Source organism: Natator depressus, chromosome 14, assembly GCF_965152275.1.
Source record: "Natator depressus isolate rNatDep1 chromosome 14, rNatDep2.hap1, whole genome shotgun sequence".
NCBI classification, from domain to species: domain Eukaryota; kingdom Metazoa; phylum Chordata; order Testudines; family Cheloniidae; genus Natator; species Natator depressus.
In genome coordinates, this window is record NC_134247.1 from 44,492,505 (window position 1) to 44,509,128 (window position 16,624).

General features: G+C 49.4%; 1 protein-coding gene across 2 annotated transcripts in view; it reads right to left on the reverse strand.

Moving 5' to 3' along the window:
- Nucleotides 1–9,336: 9,336 nt before the first annotated feature.
- Nucleotides 9,337–16,624, reverse strand: part of LOC141998664 (C-type lectin domain family 2 member B-like) — a 35,873-nt gene continuing 28,585 nt past the window's right edge. For both annotated transcript variants that reach the window (XM_074971553.1, XM_074971554.1), the window contains 4 exons: nucleotides 15,822–15,938; nucleotides 13,639–13,850; nucleotides 12,287–12,390; nucleotides 9,337–11,176 (listed from right to left, as the gene is read on the reverse strand). In XM_074971553.1, the coding sequence (XP_074827654.1) occupies nucleotides 11,038–11,176; nucleotides 12,287–12,390; nucleotides 13,639–13,850; nucleotides 15,822–15,938 (572 nt within the window). In that variant the 3' untranslated portion in view covers nucleotides 9,337–11,037. The remainder of the gene's footprint in view (nucleotides 11,177–12,286; nucleotides 12,391–13,638; nucleotides 13,851–15,821; nucleotides 15,939–16,624) is intronic.

The following is a 16,624-nucleotide window of genomic DNA, read 5'->3' on the forward strand; positions in this document are numbered from 1 at the left end:
TCTATAGGGTTCCCCTTATCGGAGTATCTGAACACCTCACAATCTTTGGTAATAATCATAATGATAATTAATCATACCTAGCTTGTACCTGGCGCTTTTCATAAAATAGATCTCCTAGCACATTACAAAGGAGGGCAGAATCATTAGTGCCATTTCACAGAGAGGGAAACTGAGGCACGGGGAATGCCATTTACCCACGCTCACCCTGCAGCAGAGCTGGGAATAGAACTCAGCTCTTCGGAGCCCTGATCTCGTGCCTCGCCCACACGGCTTTGCCTCACAATACCCCTCCGGGCGGTAAGGCAGGGCTATTTATCCTTGTTTTACAGATGGAGAACTGGGCGAGTCCCTTAAGCTGTCTGGTTGAGGCACTGGGATGCAGGCACAAGCACAATGGTTTCTGTGTTACATCTTCCTTTTTACAAGCTTTCGGGGCACACGGAGATCTCCGTCAGGCCTGGGTAAGATGCTCCCGGCGTCACAGTGATCTCGGCGACCTGCATTTTGCTGTGAGGCTGGGAGAACCTTCTCCAGCCCTGAAGAAGAGCTCTGTGTAGCTCAAAAGCTCATCTCTCTCCCCAGCAGAAGTTGATCCAGTAAAAGATTTCACTTCACCCACCTTGTATATCCTGGGACTGACATGGCTACAACACCACTGCTCAAATTCAGCACCGTCCCATATGGGTGACTCATGTTTCCCTGTGTCTGGCTGTTCCCTGGGTGACTCTGACTCAGTGGGGATGACTGAGGAAGGCGGTAGGATGAGCACAGGATAAATACGGAGACAGTCGGCCAGGCCATGTGGTGCCAGACCCAGCCTTGTGCCTGCTTGAAACTCAGGGCATGTCTACACAGCAACTAGACACCTGGGGCTGGCCTGTGCCACCTGATTGAGGCTTTCAGGGCTGCACCATTGCTGTGTAGACATCTGGGCTAAGCCTGGAGGCCAGGCTCCCGGACCCTAGAGGTGGGAGGGTCCCAGAGCCCGAGCCCAGAAGTCGACACGGCAATGAACCAGCCCCACAGCCCAAGCCACGCGAGCCCAAGTCAGCCGGCAGGAGCCAGCCACACGGTTTTCTTTGCTGTGTAGACGTACCCTCACTGTCCTCTAGACCAGTGGCTCTCAATCTTCCCAGACGACGGTACCCCTTTCAGGAGTCTGCTTTGTCTTCCGTACCCCCCAGTTTCACTTCACCTAAAAATTACTTGCTTATAAAATCAGACATAAAAATACAAAAGCGTCACAGCCCAGTGTTACTGAAAAATTGCTGACTTTCCCGTTTTTTACCATAGAATTACAGAATAAATTGATTGGAATAGAAATATTGTACTTATATTTCAGTGTGTAGGACATAGAGCAGTATAAACAAGTTATGGCCTGTATGAAATTTTAGTTTGTTGTAAAGCTAGGCAAATACCTCGATGAGTTGACGTACCCCTGGAAGACCTCTGCGTACCCCCAGGGGTACATACATGTACCCCTGGTTGAAAACCACTGCTCTAGGCAAGCACCGGTAATCCCGCGGGCTGTGGTACAAGAATTTACAGACTAGACTAGAGGGAGGGATTACTGGGGGCCCAGGGCAGTATGGATAGACACAGCAATACCCTGAAAACACCTCCACTGTCAGGAGAGAAAACAGATGCAGCAGCCCGTGCTCCTCTCCTCAAGAAGCAGACGAGATCAAGCAAAACCAGGGCTATGCTCCTCCCTCAAGTGGGTGGAACCGGGCACTGTGGGGGCGCTTGTTTTTTATTTATTACAGCTGGGGAAGAGGGGAATTCCAGGCCCCTCTCTCATGCCCAGGGGCCTGGAAATGTGCCCAGGGCGGATCTGCTCTAGGAATTATTGGGGGGTGCGGTTCTCTGACCTGCGTCATTCAGGCAGGCAAACTAGCTGGCCACAAACAGTCTAGTTATTACGGAGTCCTGCCTGGAATGACACACGCCCCTTGGCAGCGGGTGACACAAACTACTTCCTAGACAGCAGCACGCAGGGGAGCAGTTACTGGCTGGCGGGTCCATCCTTGGCTTTGAGCAGGGAGTGCGGTCTAATGGTTAGAGTAGTGGTTTCATCCGGGGATCTGGCCCATGGACTCCAATAGAGCTACTGCTGATTTAACCCCAAGGTGTTTGGGAGGGAATACACAGCAGCTGTCTAAATACGTAAGAGACCAGCTGGGGCCCCTCCCAGCCCTGTGGTTTCCCGCGCGTTATGCTGATCACTGTTAATTTGCTACACTCTGTTCTCTTTTCAGAGTAGCAGCCGTGTTTGTCTGTATTCGCAAAAAGAACAGGAGGACTTGTGGCACCTTAGAGACTAACCAATTTATTTGAGCATAAGCTTTCGTGAGCGACAGCTCTGTTCTCTGCTACTCGATACAACGGCCCTACCCTGTGTCCAATCAGGGGACAGTACGCTAATGATAGCCAATCACCACTCTTCTTCCAGACTAAATCGCGGGCTTTTGGTCATCTAGCTATCTAGGGGCTTGTGTTGCCTGGCTTGGAATATGGGGAGTTCAGAGCAGTCCTCGTGCTCAGAGAGGGGGAGATGGCTGGGGGGGGAGGGTCATCTGCACAGAAAGTGGGGGGTCTTCAAGCAGGTAAGTTGTGAACTTCCTTTGTAGCAGTGCCTTGCGGGGGCCTTGCCCTCCAGAATGGCTGGTCTGTGTTCAGGGAGGAGAAGCAAACAGTTCTGGAAGTGCTGGGCGGGGGGGGGGGGGGGGGGGAATGAGTCTCAGAGCTCCTAGGGGGTGCGGGTGCTGCTGTCTTTGATAATACATCCCCCAGGCTTTTCCTTGGCCTCTAAGCCTCAGTGAAAGGCGATCTCTAAACGCAGGATTTCTCATTCAGTTCCACCAGCTTGCACGGGTGCTTCCCTGCTGGCCAGCAAAGCAGCTTCTTAGTGAGGACTGGAACTAGAAGAAAACCTCTGCTTTTGGAGCTGCAGGGGGCACTGGGAATCAGGACTCCTGGGTTCTGCCCCTGGCTCTGGGCGTGGGGTGGGCTAGGGCAGGCACGCAGATGACCTGGAAAACCGTCTTGGTCTGAAAAACGCTGCCCCAGAGGTGGGTTGGATTCAGGAAGCCCCTGTGGTGTGGAACTACCCCCAGAGGGCAGCCAGATCGGTGTTTAGGGACACTGGTGACTGCTGGGAGCCCAGCTCTGCACAGCTGATCAGAAGACGGGGACCCAAGTGAGCAAAGTTACTTATGTGGCCTGGTGTTTACAGGGCTGGGAGCTCGTACAGCTGCAAATCACCCTGAAAATGGGTAAAACTGAAAGATAGCTGCTGTCTATCCCTCCCGCCCCCGCCAACATGGTTTCTCTGACTCGTTTTGCCTTTTCCTTTGAGCACGTGTCTCAGTTTCACCTGTCCTTGGCCACTGTTGGAGAGGGGAGTTGTAGAGAAGCTAGTGTGTGATGATCTGTCCAGCCCTGCAAATCCAGAGACAATCTGCTGGATATCCGCGGATGTGGTTGTTTACTATCTTTGCGGATCAGCTGTGGATCCGGATTTTTCTATCCGTGCAAGCCTTTGACAGGGAGATTGGGCACTGGTGCGGATACCTATAAAAGGTGTCAGAGTAGCAGCCGTGTTAGTCTGTATTCGCAAAAAGAAAAGGAGGACTTGTGGCACCTTAGAGACTAACAAAAGACTTTAAAAGGTGGAGTGCGGATCGTGGGTCGGCTACAAGTTAATTACGATGTGAATCCAAATGTTTGTATCCGCTCAGGGCTCTAATGATCTGTCTCTATTTCAAGCTAGTCCAGCGTCCCTCTGAACAGCCTGCTGGTCTCCAAAGCCTGGTTTTCTTCCAGCCTGCATGTGGGGGGATCCGTCCGGGTTTGTTTTACAATCCGGCCTATTGCAATTGTCCCTCTTCTCTTCCTTCTCCCAGCTCGGCGGTAGCCGGTCCTGTAACCAGGCACCTAGATCCAGCCATTGGGGTTGGGTTCCCCATCTTTAAAATGAGATCCTCCTCTGTCTAGATTATAAGCACTTTGGGGCAGGGACTGTGTGTGCGTGTCCCCCATCACTATGGGGCCCTGACTAGACCTGTATGTTCCCTTGTAATATTTGCTATCATAAGTAAGGCTACGAGTCTGTCACGGAGGTCACAGATGCTGTGATTTTTATTTATTTTTTTTATGAGCCCTCCATGACTTCTTGAACATTCCAGTAATTCAACCCCAGGCAGTAGGGTTTGGACATCCATCATTTATTGTTTATTGCCTGCATCCTGTCTGTGACTTTTAATAAAGATACCCATGCCAGAATCGTAGCCTTAATCATATGTAAATGTGATTTTAATTGTTTTAAAGCGGTTTTATTATTGTATTTATCTCTGTGCCTCTCTCCCCAGTCCCTCTTGTCTGTGAAAAAGTTTCTATGTAGATTGGCCTAGGGTACAGATGTGGGGACCTGCATGAAAACCCCCTAAGCTTATTTTTACCAGCTTAGGTTAAAACTTCCCCAAGGTACAAACTATTTTACCTTTTGCCCTTGGACTTTATTGCTGCCACCACCAAGCGTCTAACAGATATATAACAGGGAAAGAGCCCACTTGGAAACGTCTTTCCCCCAAAAATCCTCCCCAAACCCTACACCCCCTTTCCTGGGGAAGGCTTGATAAAAATCCTCACCCATTTGCATCGGTGAACACAGACCCAAGCCCTTGGATCTTAAGAACAATGAAAAAGCAATCAGGTTCTTAAAAGAAGAATTTTAATAGAAGAAAAAGAATCACCTCTGTAAAATCAGGATGGTTAATACCTTACAGGGTAATCAGATTCAAAACATAGAGAATCCCTCTAGGCAAAACCTTAAGTTACAAAAAGACACAAAAACAGGAATCTACATTCCATTCAGCACAGCTTATTTTACCAGCCATTTCAACAAAACTGAATGTAAGGCATCTCTAGCTAGGTTACTTACTAAGTTCTAAGACTCCATTCCTTTCAGTTCCCGGCAAAAGCATCACACAGACAGAGCGAACCCTTTGTTTCTCCCCCCCTCCAGCTTTGAAAGTATCTTGTCTCCTCATTGATCACTGTGGTCAGCTGCCAGTGAGGTTATCCTAGCTTCTTAACCCTTTACAGGTGAAAGGGTTTTTCCTCTGGCCCGGAGGGATTTTAAAGGTGTTTATGGTCCCGTTATATTTATGACAAAAGCGGTTTTATTATTGTATTTATCTCTGTGTCTCTCTCCCCTGTCCCTCTTGTCTGTGAAAAAGTGTCTATGTAGACTGGCAAAGAGTCCTGTGGCACCTTATGGACTAACAGACTTATTGGAGCATAAGCTTTTTCGTGGGTGAATACCCACTTCCTCGGATGCATGCATGCTTATGCTCCAAGATGTCTGTTAGTCTATAAGGTGCCACAGGACAATTGACAACTGCCACAGGACAGATCCAGACTAACACGGCTACCCCTCTGATCTCTGTAGGTTGTAAGCTATGCAGCTGAGAGAGTGTGTCTCATTTATCTTTGCACCGGGGGGGTGGGGGGGGCACTGATCTCTGCTGAAGACTTGGTGTGACTGCAACACATGTAATAATAAATCACAGCTGTCTGAATTTTTTTAACCCATGGGGAACCTTCCTGGCTTCTTCAGAAGCTCCAACTCGCTGTGGAGTGAGCACTGGCTTTAGCTCTCCGGGGTCTCAAATGCAAACCTCTCCCCTAGGTTCTCTCTGCAACCCCCCCTCGCCTTCCCCCCCCCCCAGGGCAGAATATTGGACTAGCCTTGCTGGGCTCGTGTCCTAACGCCCAATATCTTTCATCACCATTTAGCAGAGGGAGAGCAAATGTCTCCTGGCCGCTAGGTGTCAATATTACACGCTTTTAGTCTGTGAGTCTGCTCTGGCTGCTCTTGGAAAGCAAGTCCTAACAGCGGGGTGTACAGTGCCTTAAACTTAGTTCACACCCTCCATCCGCAGCGTTAGAAGCCCAGGGCTGCCCTAGCACGAGCATGCCCTCTACGGGGAGTCTCATGCGCTCACGCCAGGACCAAATGCAGTTTGTGTTATAGCATGTCCTTACTAGAGCGCCCCCTTGTGAGGCCCTCAGCCTCAGCGGCCCAGCTGGGCTTCTCCCCCCATCCTCCACCACTGACTGGGTTGCAGAGACCTCGCTCTCTAGCTGGGCCACTTACCAAACTTCTCCCCTTTCTGGGGCACTCCACGCCCAAAGCCAGCACGAAGCAACAGAAATTTAACCTCTTCTCTGGGAGATCGAGTTCAGCCTCAGATCTGCTCTCTCTGCCTGCAGGCGAGCAAGGCTCTTCCTTTTAATCATCTCCCTCTGGCTGTCTCAGTTTGGACTGAGCGGGCCTTCATTAGCCTTTTTCTACCTCTTCTGCCCCAGTGCAGTCCCCGGAGGCTAGGAAATCCGCATCAAACTTGTCACACTGCAGGGATTCAAATAACCTCTGGCGTAAATCTACCCATCAATTAATTAGCTCAGTTGATGCGTTAATCTTTTGCACCACACTGCTGACTTCAGTAGGGTCATACTGGGGATGGGGATGGTCCCAGATCAGTCGTGTGTTTCTATTACACACACATCTGGGGGAGCTGGACTGCCAGGAAGCTGGTGAAGAGAGGAGAGACAGAAAGCCCTGGGACTGGTGGATCAGAGTATCTAGCTTCTGTGCATGGCTGCCAGATGATCCGCCAACATCAGCACATCTCTCTGTGGATCCCAGTGTTGGAGCCCCCCAGGCAAGGGAGCAAATCCCACTGCAGACAGACTGAGCTGGGGCCTACATCCAGGCAGGAAACTGCAGCACTGTCTTTCCCTCACCAGTTGTTTTTTACACAGGAAGGGTGGGCTGCACCCAGAGTTAAGCAACCAGAGAACACCGGCCAATCAGCGCTGGCTCGAAGGCGAGCAGATGGAAAACGGGCTTCCCACGCATCAGCAAAGGCTGACCCACAGGAAGCTGGCTTTATCTCAGCTGCCGTGTGACAGTGCGTGGTAATGCAGATATGATCAATCTGATGAAGGGTGTGAAACAGCTGCCATATGAGCAGAGGGTAAAAAGTCTGGGGCTGGAAAAGAGACGACTAAGATGGGAGAGGATGGAAGTCTGTAAGATCATGAGCAGTGTGGAGAAAGTCAATGAGGAAGCGTTATTTACCCTTTCACATAAGAACCAGAGCTCTCCCAATGAAATTAATAGGCAGCAGATTTAAAACAAACAAAATGAAGTATTTTTACAGACAGGAAACAGTCAACCTGTGGAACTCCTTGCCAGAGGATGTTGTGAAGGCCAAAAGTATAACTGAGTTCAAAAAGAACTAGATAAGTTCATGGAAGATAGGTCCATCCATGGCTATTAGCCAGGATGGTCAGGGATGCAACCCCATGCTCTGGATGTCGGGTGTGGAAGGAGAATCAGATTCATAGTGAAATGTGCAGTGGTGATGTTAAGTATATTTGCCAGAGGGAAGCTGTCCTGATCTAAATGGCATTAACAGATCCCCTATTTGATTAAGAGAAACACAGGACTAAGGTTCGGGCTTAGGGTAAAGTTCTCAAAGGTGGAGGGCCTGCAAAAACTCCACCCTCCACTCTGTCAGTGCTGGGACGCTTTAGAAATACACAAGAGAAACAGCACCCCCCATGGGGCACGTGCACGCACAGAATGAACTTGTCCGCATGCGAACACACGTACGAATGGAAACCTCACAGAGCTCCACTTCGCAGGCGCAGATGTGAAAGTATGACTGAGAGGACAGATCTTCTTGAACACAGGCATCTGAGTGTTGAATAATTATTTTAATTACAAGTGCAAGTAGTCACAGAGCTAGGCACATTAAATCTGTACAATAATCCCTGTATTGAGTTTGTATCGCTGATTGGTATATTAGCTTCCCCCCTATTTTAATGCTTGCAGTGGGTATTTCCATACTGGGATCGCCTGGAAGAGCCACCCAGCTAGGCTCAAATCCACCTTGATCCTCCCAGCCCTGGTCTCTACACAGCAGATCAGGGCGCTCTGAAATAAACCTAGACAACATTGCAGCATCTTCTCCAGCCCAGCAGATGGCACTGGGTCAGGGGAAAAAATAAAAATAAACCAATACATAATAAAGACTAGAGCTAGCTGGAAAAGCAGCATTTTGCCTTACTAAAGTTTTCACAAGGAAAAAAAAATCCCCTTTCAAACATCCTAATGGAACAATTTAAGTGCAAAAACTTCTTTCCCCACTTACATGTTTTTATTCATTCCCAATTTCTTCCACTTTGGAGACAGTGAGTGAGAAAGGGTTTGTATGGGTCTGTGAAGGGGGTAGTTTTTTAAGGTAGAGTAGCAGCCGTGTTAGTCTGTATTCGCAAAAAGAACAGGAGTCCTTGTGGCACCTTAGAGACTAACCAATTTATTTGAGCAATAGTCTCTAAGGTGCCACAAGTACTCCTGTAGTTTTTTTAAGGAACACCTTCACTTTGAAAGGTTAATTGAACACAAAGCATTACTTTCAGAAACGCTCTTACTCGTTTCCGCCTGGCAAAAGTTGGAAGGCAGCCAGAAAGTGGAGAGAAGAATGAAAAAAAACTCCACAGTTCAAGACATTTACAAAATTCTGGAAAAGTTGGGCTTCCCCCTGAAATGATTTTGATAATAAATTAAAAGAAAAAAAAAACAACTTCAGAAAACGAAAAAGATGAACTCACTGAAAATGAAGTTTCATCCATTCATGTTCAACGAAGACCTATTTTCTGACAAACTTTTCGTTAGAAAATACTCCATTGTCTCTAAGTGAGAAGGAGGGGAGACAGATTAAACAAAACAAGAGGTACCCCCCAGCCTTAAACTTTATGAGCAATGACTATGAGCAAATTACAACAGAAGGAAAAATAAGGTGCTTTTTTCTTTTACAGTTAGCTTATAGGAATGACTAAGTCGTATCAAACTTTATAAAACAAAAGGAGTGAACAGCAAATCGTTAAAGAGGTGAACACTCCATGGCATCACCCGATTAATTTTCATGAGTTGTGAGACTTTCCACATTTCAGTTATTTAGATTCAGCCTCCCATGGTCTGAACAGATGATGCAGCTACAAAATACCCAAACTAGGGGAAAATACACATCTTGTCCTCCACAAAAGTACTCGTAACTTGGCTTGCAAAGGAGTCCAAGGGGAATTAAACTCTTAGCAACACTTAAAAAATGAACCTCGCAGCATCTAAAAACTCTACGTCTTAGGGTCTGACCACGTTGACCTTTGTACTTATCTAAGGCCATGTCTACACTGGCAAAACAAAGCGCTCTAACTTCCTGGCTCAGGGGTGTGAAAAAACACTGCCCCCCCCCCCCCCCCCCGAACGCAGCAAGTTTGAGTGCTTTAAAGCGCCAGTGTGGACAGGCTCAGAGTGCCGGGAGCCGCGCTTCCAGCGCTCGGAGCTTTTCCCCTCGTGGAGGTGGATTACCAGGAGCGCTGGGAGAGCTCTCCGCCAGCGCCCGACCACACTCGCCCATCAAAGCACTGCGGGAGTGCTCCCGTGGCAGCGCTTAGGCTGAGTCTGCACTAGAAAGTTCAGAGTTTCTTTAGCAAAGTCAGGAAACCCACCCGCTTACCCTGAATCGGATTTTGCGGTTTGTTTTGCTCACGGACGAAAAACTTGATCCCGGGGAGAGTCAAGCGCAAGCGAAAGGGTTCTACAGACCTCAGCTTCTCTGCCTGGAACTCGTAAAGAGGCCTAAATTAAAGTAAAAGACGTTTGCTCTGCCTAGGAGTTTGTGGGCAAGTTCCTGTCGCTGGAACGCGCTGGTGACGCATTGCTACTACGGAGTACACAGCCGGCTGCCTTCTCACAAGGGCAAACGCCGCTCCTCGGCATCTCCGCAGCCGCCTCCATGCCTGTTCTCCCAGCTCTCCTAGCTAGTTATCAACTTCTGGCACGCACGCCTGGCCTTCCCTTTCCAGTCTCAATAAGCCCAGCAAGGCCCTAACACTCTCAAACATACAGACATTTCGATTTCCATTTGAACCTGCCTCTCATTTCTGGCCCTCCTCAATTATCTTCTTGGTTCCACAACGGAGACTCTCCACCAAAGATGGAACAACTACGTTTTGATCTGGGAGACAACACACCCCAGTCGACCCTATGCAGGAGGCAGCTCTGAATGAGCATCAGCAAAGGGCCCTTTGGTGAGTTCAGATCCCGGTGCCATTTAGCCTTAACTTACAACTTTGTTGCTCGGTGTCGGGAGACAGCATGAGCGAATGGAGCCTGGTTCTGCAACCGCCGAAGAAAACCCACAGCCTGGCTGCTTGTGTCTTGCCGCAGCTTCCTTCCCTTGGGAGGATGTTGCGTTTCACATCTCTGCTTGCTGTGGATTTTCTTACCCTGTTGCTACTTAAGATTGTTTCAATTGTGCTGCCTCCCCGCCCAGCCGGCCCAGCAGAGCTGCGGGTATGTCTACGTTGCAAGCACAGGGTCTGGCTGCAGTTAATGTAGACGTACACAAGCTAAGTTTAATCTAGCTAGCACTGGAGCAATGATGCCGCAGCTGCGCAGGCTGGAACCCTGGGTAAAGACTTGGGTGGCTAGCGTAACCCCCACGTACCCTCATTGAGGTGTAGACACCCCCTGACAGACAGCAGCAGTGGAAGCTGGGAAGGGGTTTTATCCGTATCTACGGTATGGGGACATGGCGGCAGACTACGCGGGCATAGCCCCAGAGCATAGACACCTCCTACCACGGGAGAAGAGGGTTTTCCGTCACTGTAAGAACTCTGCCTTCCCAAGTGAAGGTAGCGAGGGCAACTTAACTGCGTCTACACTGGGGGTTACGTTGGCCTAGCTACAGCATTCAGAAGTGAGTTTTAAGCTTTAAGTGTAGACCAGATCTTAGTACACAACCAGGAAGGAGAGGATTATACAGGGGCCACAACACAGAGAAAATTAGAAGAGAGGCTTATTAAAAAAAAACAACTGTCAAGCTCTATCGAGGATCTTCTTGAGCGATGTTTGGAGTGTCAGGCAGCTGGGTCTGGAGGCGTTTCCCCAGGCTTCGCCCTTCAGTCCCCCGGCATCGCGTCCTCCCTTCGCATCCCGTTGGGTTTACTGCAGATCCAGTAGCGCTTCGTGGAGCACCACAACGAAGTGGCAAAGCCGTCGCTCAGGTACGCGCAGTCGCCTTCTCCTCGTACCTTAAACCTGCGATAGAGACGCCCTGGTGATTAGAGTCTGGCAGGGGCCGGGCATGTGCCCCATCGGACGGGCCCATCCAGTGAAACCCCTCAGGATCGCCCCCTTCCTGCATCACTCATTCCACTCGAACTCTTCCTGGCAAGAGGGGTGGGGAGGAAGAGACTAAAACGCTGATCTCCAGTAGGGTTAAGGAACTATCTTTTGTCCACACTGGCAATGCAAGACACCTTTTAACGTAGCTGGGTCACAAGCGTGGTTATTTCTGCAGCATAGCTACGACCTCAGGGATTGTCCTGCCAGATTCCTCATCAGCAGCCACTGGCATTAACTCAGCATGGGCACTGGAGACTCTCTTCCTACTGTTTTTTGCTAGGGAGGAGGAGGAAGGGCTAAGCTCCAGGAAGTTATTTAGGCACTGCTCCTCTGCTCAGCATTGCGAGGCCCAAGTGACTTAGGAGCCTGTGCAGTGGCAGATTAGCCACTGGGCCAATGAGGCCCTTGCCTAGGGGTCCCTGCAAATTGGGGCACCCCTGTGCCCTGCCCCACCTGCCCAACGTTCCTGCCGGGGAGCAGGGTCAGGGTGTGGGGGCTTCCCCCCACTCCCTAGCAGGAGCGCCAGGCGGGCGGAGCGAGGCAAGCCCCCGCGCCCTAACCTCATTTCCCCAGCAAGAGTGCTGGCGGGGCCGGGCGGGACTGCAGGCGGAAGGGGTGGGGAGGGGCCCCCACTTGATCTGGCCCAGGGCCCCACAAAACCTTAATCCGCCTCTGAGCCTAAGTCACTTCTGAAAGTGACTCATGTTCCTAAAATTATTTCGGCTTTGCAATGCTGAAGTACCTTTAAAATCTGGGCTTAAATCCCCACTGAACTTTTCAGAAAAATACCTGGGTCTTTCATTTCCACCTAAGCTGCACATTAGAGGGTTGGAGCCTGGGGCAGGGCATGCAGCCCGCTGATCTGCTAGGTCAGCAATGGGGGATGAGCCCCAAAGACCCGGGGAAATGTCACGAAGGAGAAAAGTAACCCGTGTTTTGGAATAACTAATTTTTTTACCTGCCTGAATTCAGCCCTTTTCCCATTCGGAACCCAACAACGCGACTAGCTAGAAAAGGACTCACAGGTTGTTGAACTGTTCGCCGTTCACCCATTGCCAGAGCTGCGCCGATACTCGCTTCAGGCCAATCCAGTACTCAGAGGGGCCTTTGTATCGCATAATGAAGTTCTTAAAAAAAAAAAAGCACCTTATTCATTATAGTCTGTAATGCTGTTGAAATGGTTAAGCTATTTTCAGTCACCGCTTCAAGGGGACCTGCTGCCTGAAACAAATCCATTTCCTAGTGTAGATGGTCCCTGAATCTGCAGAGAATCTCAAACATTAGCGATGAACTGCACACTTCAGCTCCACCCCTGTTAACTCTGAAACCTAGTGATGGCGAACTCAACGTTAACTATTTTGCTGCTAAATGTTTTTATAGCAACATGCAGCTAACATGCTTACACTGTTGGGCACAGTGGCAGGTATCTGGTGGGAGGACTGGGGCGGATATCTGGTGGGAGGACTGGGGCGGATAGCACTTGTCTGCAAGACTCAGACTTTAAGGCCAGAAGAAACCCTCAGGATTATCTAGTCTGAACTCTGGCACATCACAGTCCACTGAACCTCACCCAGGCACTCTTGTAATAGACCCATAACCTCTGGCTGAGTTACTGAAGTCCTCAAATCATAATTTAAAGACTTCACGTTAGAGAGAATCATTTACTCTAGTTTAAACGTGCAAATGTCCCATGCCCCATGCTGCAGAGGAAGGCAAGAAGACCTGCAGGGTCTCTGCCAATCTGACCCACAAGGAAAATTCCTTCCCGACCCAATAGATGGTGATTATTTAGACCCTGAACAAGTGGGCAAGACCCACCAGCCAGACACTTGAGAAAGAATTCTCAGTAGTAACTCACAGCATTCCCCATCTAGTGTCCTCAGAGACGGAGTAAGATTTATTGGGACCCAAGTCCAAATTTATTTAAAAACCCTTTGCAAATCACCATTAAGAACTAGAGAAGTCCCATCAATGGCTATTAGCCAAGATGGTCAGGGACGCAAACCCAGGCTTGCGACCCTAAAGCTCTGACTGCCAGAAGCTGGAAGTGGAAGACAGAGGTGGGTCACTCCAGAAATTCTCTGTGCTGAACCCTACCCCTGAAGCTCTGGTAAGGGCCACCATCCGAGACACGACGCTAGGCTAGATGCACCATTGGTCTGACCCAGTATGGCCGTTCTAATGTTCTAATTAACACGGCTGGATTTTTTAAAATATATGAATATTTGTATCTATCTGAGTTGTGGGTTCAGCTGCCAGAGCTTTCGTTCCAGCTGATTTGTTCCTCACAAGAGCACTAGAAGGAATCCTGGGACAAGATCATACCAACATGCCGCTTGGTGTCTATAACCGTTTTATTTTTCGTTTTCCCTTACCAGGTCTTTCTGGGTGTCGATCTCAGCCAGGGAGGCATTGAGTGAAGAGCAGATGCTCTGGCTGGAGTCCCAGATCCCCTCGGTATCAGAGAAATAATAGCATTTCCCTCGAAACCCGACCCAGCCATCCGGACAGCAGGCACTAGGGCGTTTTGCATTTATCTGGGTTGGGGTGGAGACATGAGGCAGCTTGGATTCAGGTGGAGATTTCACTGAAGTTAAGAGAGTAACAGTGATAAGAGAGGTTTCAGAGTAGCAGCCATGTTAGTCTGTATTCGCAAAAAGAAAAGGAGGGCTTCTGGCACCTTAGAGACTAACCAATTTATTTGAGAATAAGCTTTCGTGAGCTACAGCTCACTTCATCGGATGCATCCACTGAATGCATCCGATGAAGTGAGCTGTAGCTCACGAAAGCTTATGCTCAAATAAATTTGTTAGTCTCTAAGGTGCCACAAGTCCTCCTTTTCTTTTAGTGATAAGAGATTTTGCTTTTCCTAAACTCAAGGGAGGAAGCTGGAGGAAGCTGATAAACTTGCCACCTTGTGGATCGTGGGTAGCACCTTTCTGTGCCGACAAATCAATTAACATTGAAATGGGTCACGTACCAGGTGCAAGCCCAGATTTGCCGGTTTAAAGGTGCTTTGGTTGTTTGCTCAGGGCTGACTTGTCCTCTGGTCTAGCACAGTTGCCAGCCGTCCTCTTCCGGCAGCCCTTCTGCGCAGCTGCCGGACGTTTCAGAAGCTTTCAGGGCCAGATCTGCACAAGCACTCAGCTCCCACTGACACACCAAAAGGAGCCGCTGGATTTTCAAAAGGGCTCGGCCCGTTGGGTCCTGAACATCTGGCCCGGAGCATTTTAAAATCTGATCCCAGGAGTCTCCTAAGCCTTCCCGTGGAGGGACCGTCCCCACGAGCTAGGGAAACACTTTCAGCCAGAAGGGCTGTTTTAAGCTAGCTTCTCTGTGGAAAGTATTGGGGGGGGGGTAACCAAAGGGACCAGCAGAGGCGGTTGCCGGAAGCATCGCATACATGTAATTTCAAGCCAAAACAGACTTGGTAACTGCAGCTGCTGGCTGGCGAGGAAGGATGCGAGTCACCCGGCTTCCCTGTACCCTGGGCTGCCAGCCCCGTCTTGCTTCCCTGCTCTGGGTGCCACCGAGTGGGGCTTGGCGGGAGCGCTTGCTGCTGGTGCCTTTCGCAGGCATGTCCCTCTCAGCCATGCACCCCAACAGAAATCTGAGGGGGGGCATATGACCCCACATGCCTCCCCACCTCACGCCGCCTAGGAGAGAGCCTGTGGCTGGGGAATGGGCAGTTGTCAGGGTTCCCTCCCCACTCTGAACTCTGGGGTACAGATGTGGGGACCCACATGAAAGACCCCCTACATTTATATTCCACCAGCTTAGGTTAAAAACTCCCCCAAGGCACAAATTCCTTTCCCTGTCCTTGGACAGTATTGCTGCCATCACCAAGTGATTTACACAAACATTCAGGGAGGGGCCACTTGGAGCTCTGTCCCCCCAAAATATCCCCCCCAAGGCCCTTCACCCCCTTTCCTGGGGAGGCTTGAGAATAATATACCAACCAATAGGGTAACAAGGTGAGCACAGACCAGACCCTTGGGTTTTTAGGACACTAAAACCAATCGGGTTCTTAAAAGAAGAACTTTATTAAAAAAAAAAAAAAGTAAAAAGCACCTCTGTAAAATCAGGGTGGAAGGTGATTTTACAGGGTAATAAAAAGATTTAAAACACAGAGGATTCCCCTCTGGGCTCAACTTCAAAGTTACAAAACAGGAATAAACCTCCCACTTAGCATACAGAAAATTCACAAGCTAAAACAAAAGATACTCTAATGCATTTCCTTGCTATTACTTACAATTTCTGTAATTTAATTCAGGATCTTTTTAGGAGATGTTTTTTCCTGCTCTGGTCCCTCTCTCTGTCCGAGAGGGCACACAACAAAAGAGCATAAACAAAAACCTCCACCCGCCCAGATTTGAAAGTATCTCCTTTCCCCATTGATCCTTCTGGTCAGGTGCCAACTAGGTTAATGGAAATGATTAACCCCTTACAGGTAAGTGATTCTGTACCTCTGGCCAGGAGGGATTTGATGTTACTGCATACATAAAGGTTGTTACCCTTCCCTTTCTATTTATGACAGCAGCAAAGGCTGACAACTCACCGGACAAAAGTATCATGGGAATAGCAACAATCACAACAACGACTGTGAGCACAACACCGACAATCAGGGGGACTTTCCACCCAACTGGTTTCCTGTGTCTGAGGTGAAGCAAGTCACCTGAAAGAGAACAAAACCCGTTCATGGTACCAGATGGCATTTTTATCTTGCCAAAGGCCAGGTAGCATTCCATTAGCTGGCCCATCGCCAGGACAACTGGCTTCCCAGGTGGAGAACAGATGGTAAAGTATTAATGCTGCTGAGAAAGTGCCCCTGGTACGGCGCCCCTCGCAGTCTGACACTCAAAGGTCGGTGCTTCCACATTTAATACAAGGAACCAGGTTCACGTAGGGTTGCCAACCCTCCAGGATTGGCCTGGAGTCTCCTGGAGTCAACAACAATCTCCCAGTGACTATTGAAGCAATCAGAGAGATTTTAATAGGATATTTGAGAAAAACCTACATTACATCATGTTGGGGGGACTCCCAGAATAGCTTCAGTCAGAGTTGGCAACCCTAGGTTCATGGAAGGCAGCGGAAAACTCTGGAGAAATCCCAAGGGGTCACTGACTTTGCACTTCCACAGCTCCTTCCCTCCAACGCTCGCAGCCCTCTGCCATCACAGAGCTTATCTGCTTACCTGCTAGGCGGTATCATTGCCACCACTTCACAGATGGGGAAACCGAGGCAGAGAGAGGGGCGGCTTGCTCTGGATCACAATGAGCCAGCAGCAGATGCATGACTCCAAGTCTTGTGCATTAGCCACAAGACTTTCCTTCTGCACTGTTTCCTTTTAGCTTCCCTAAG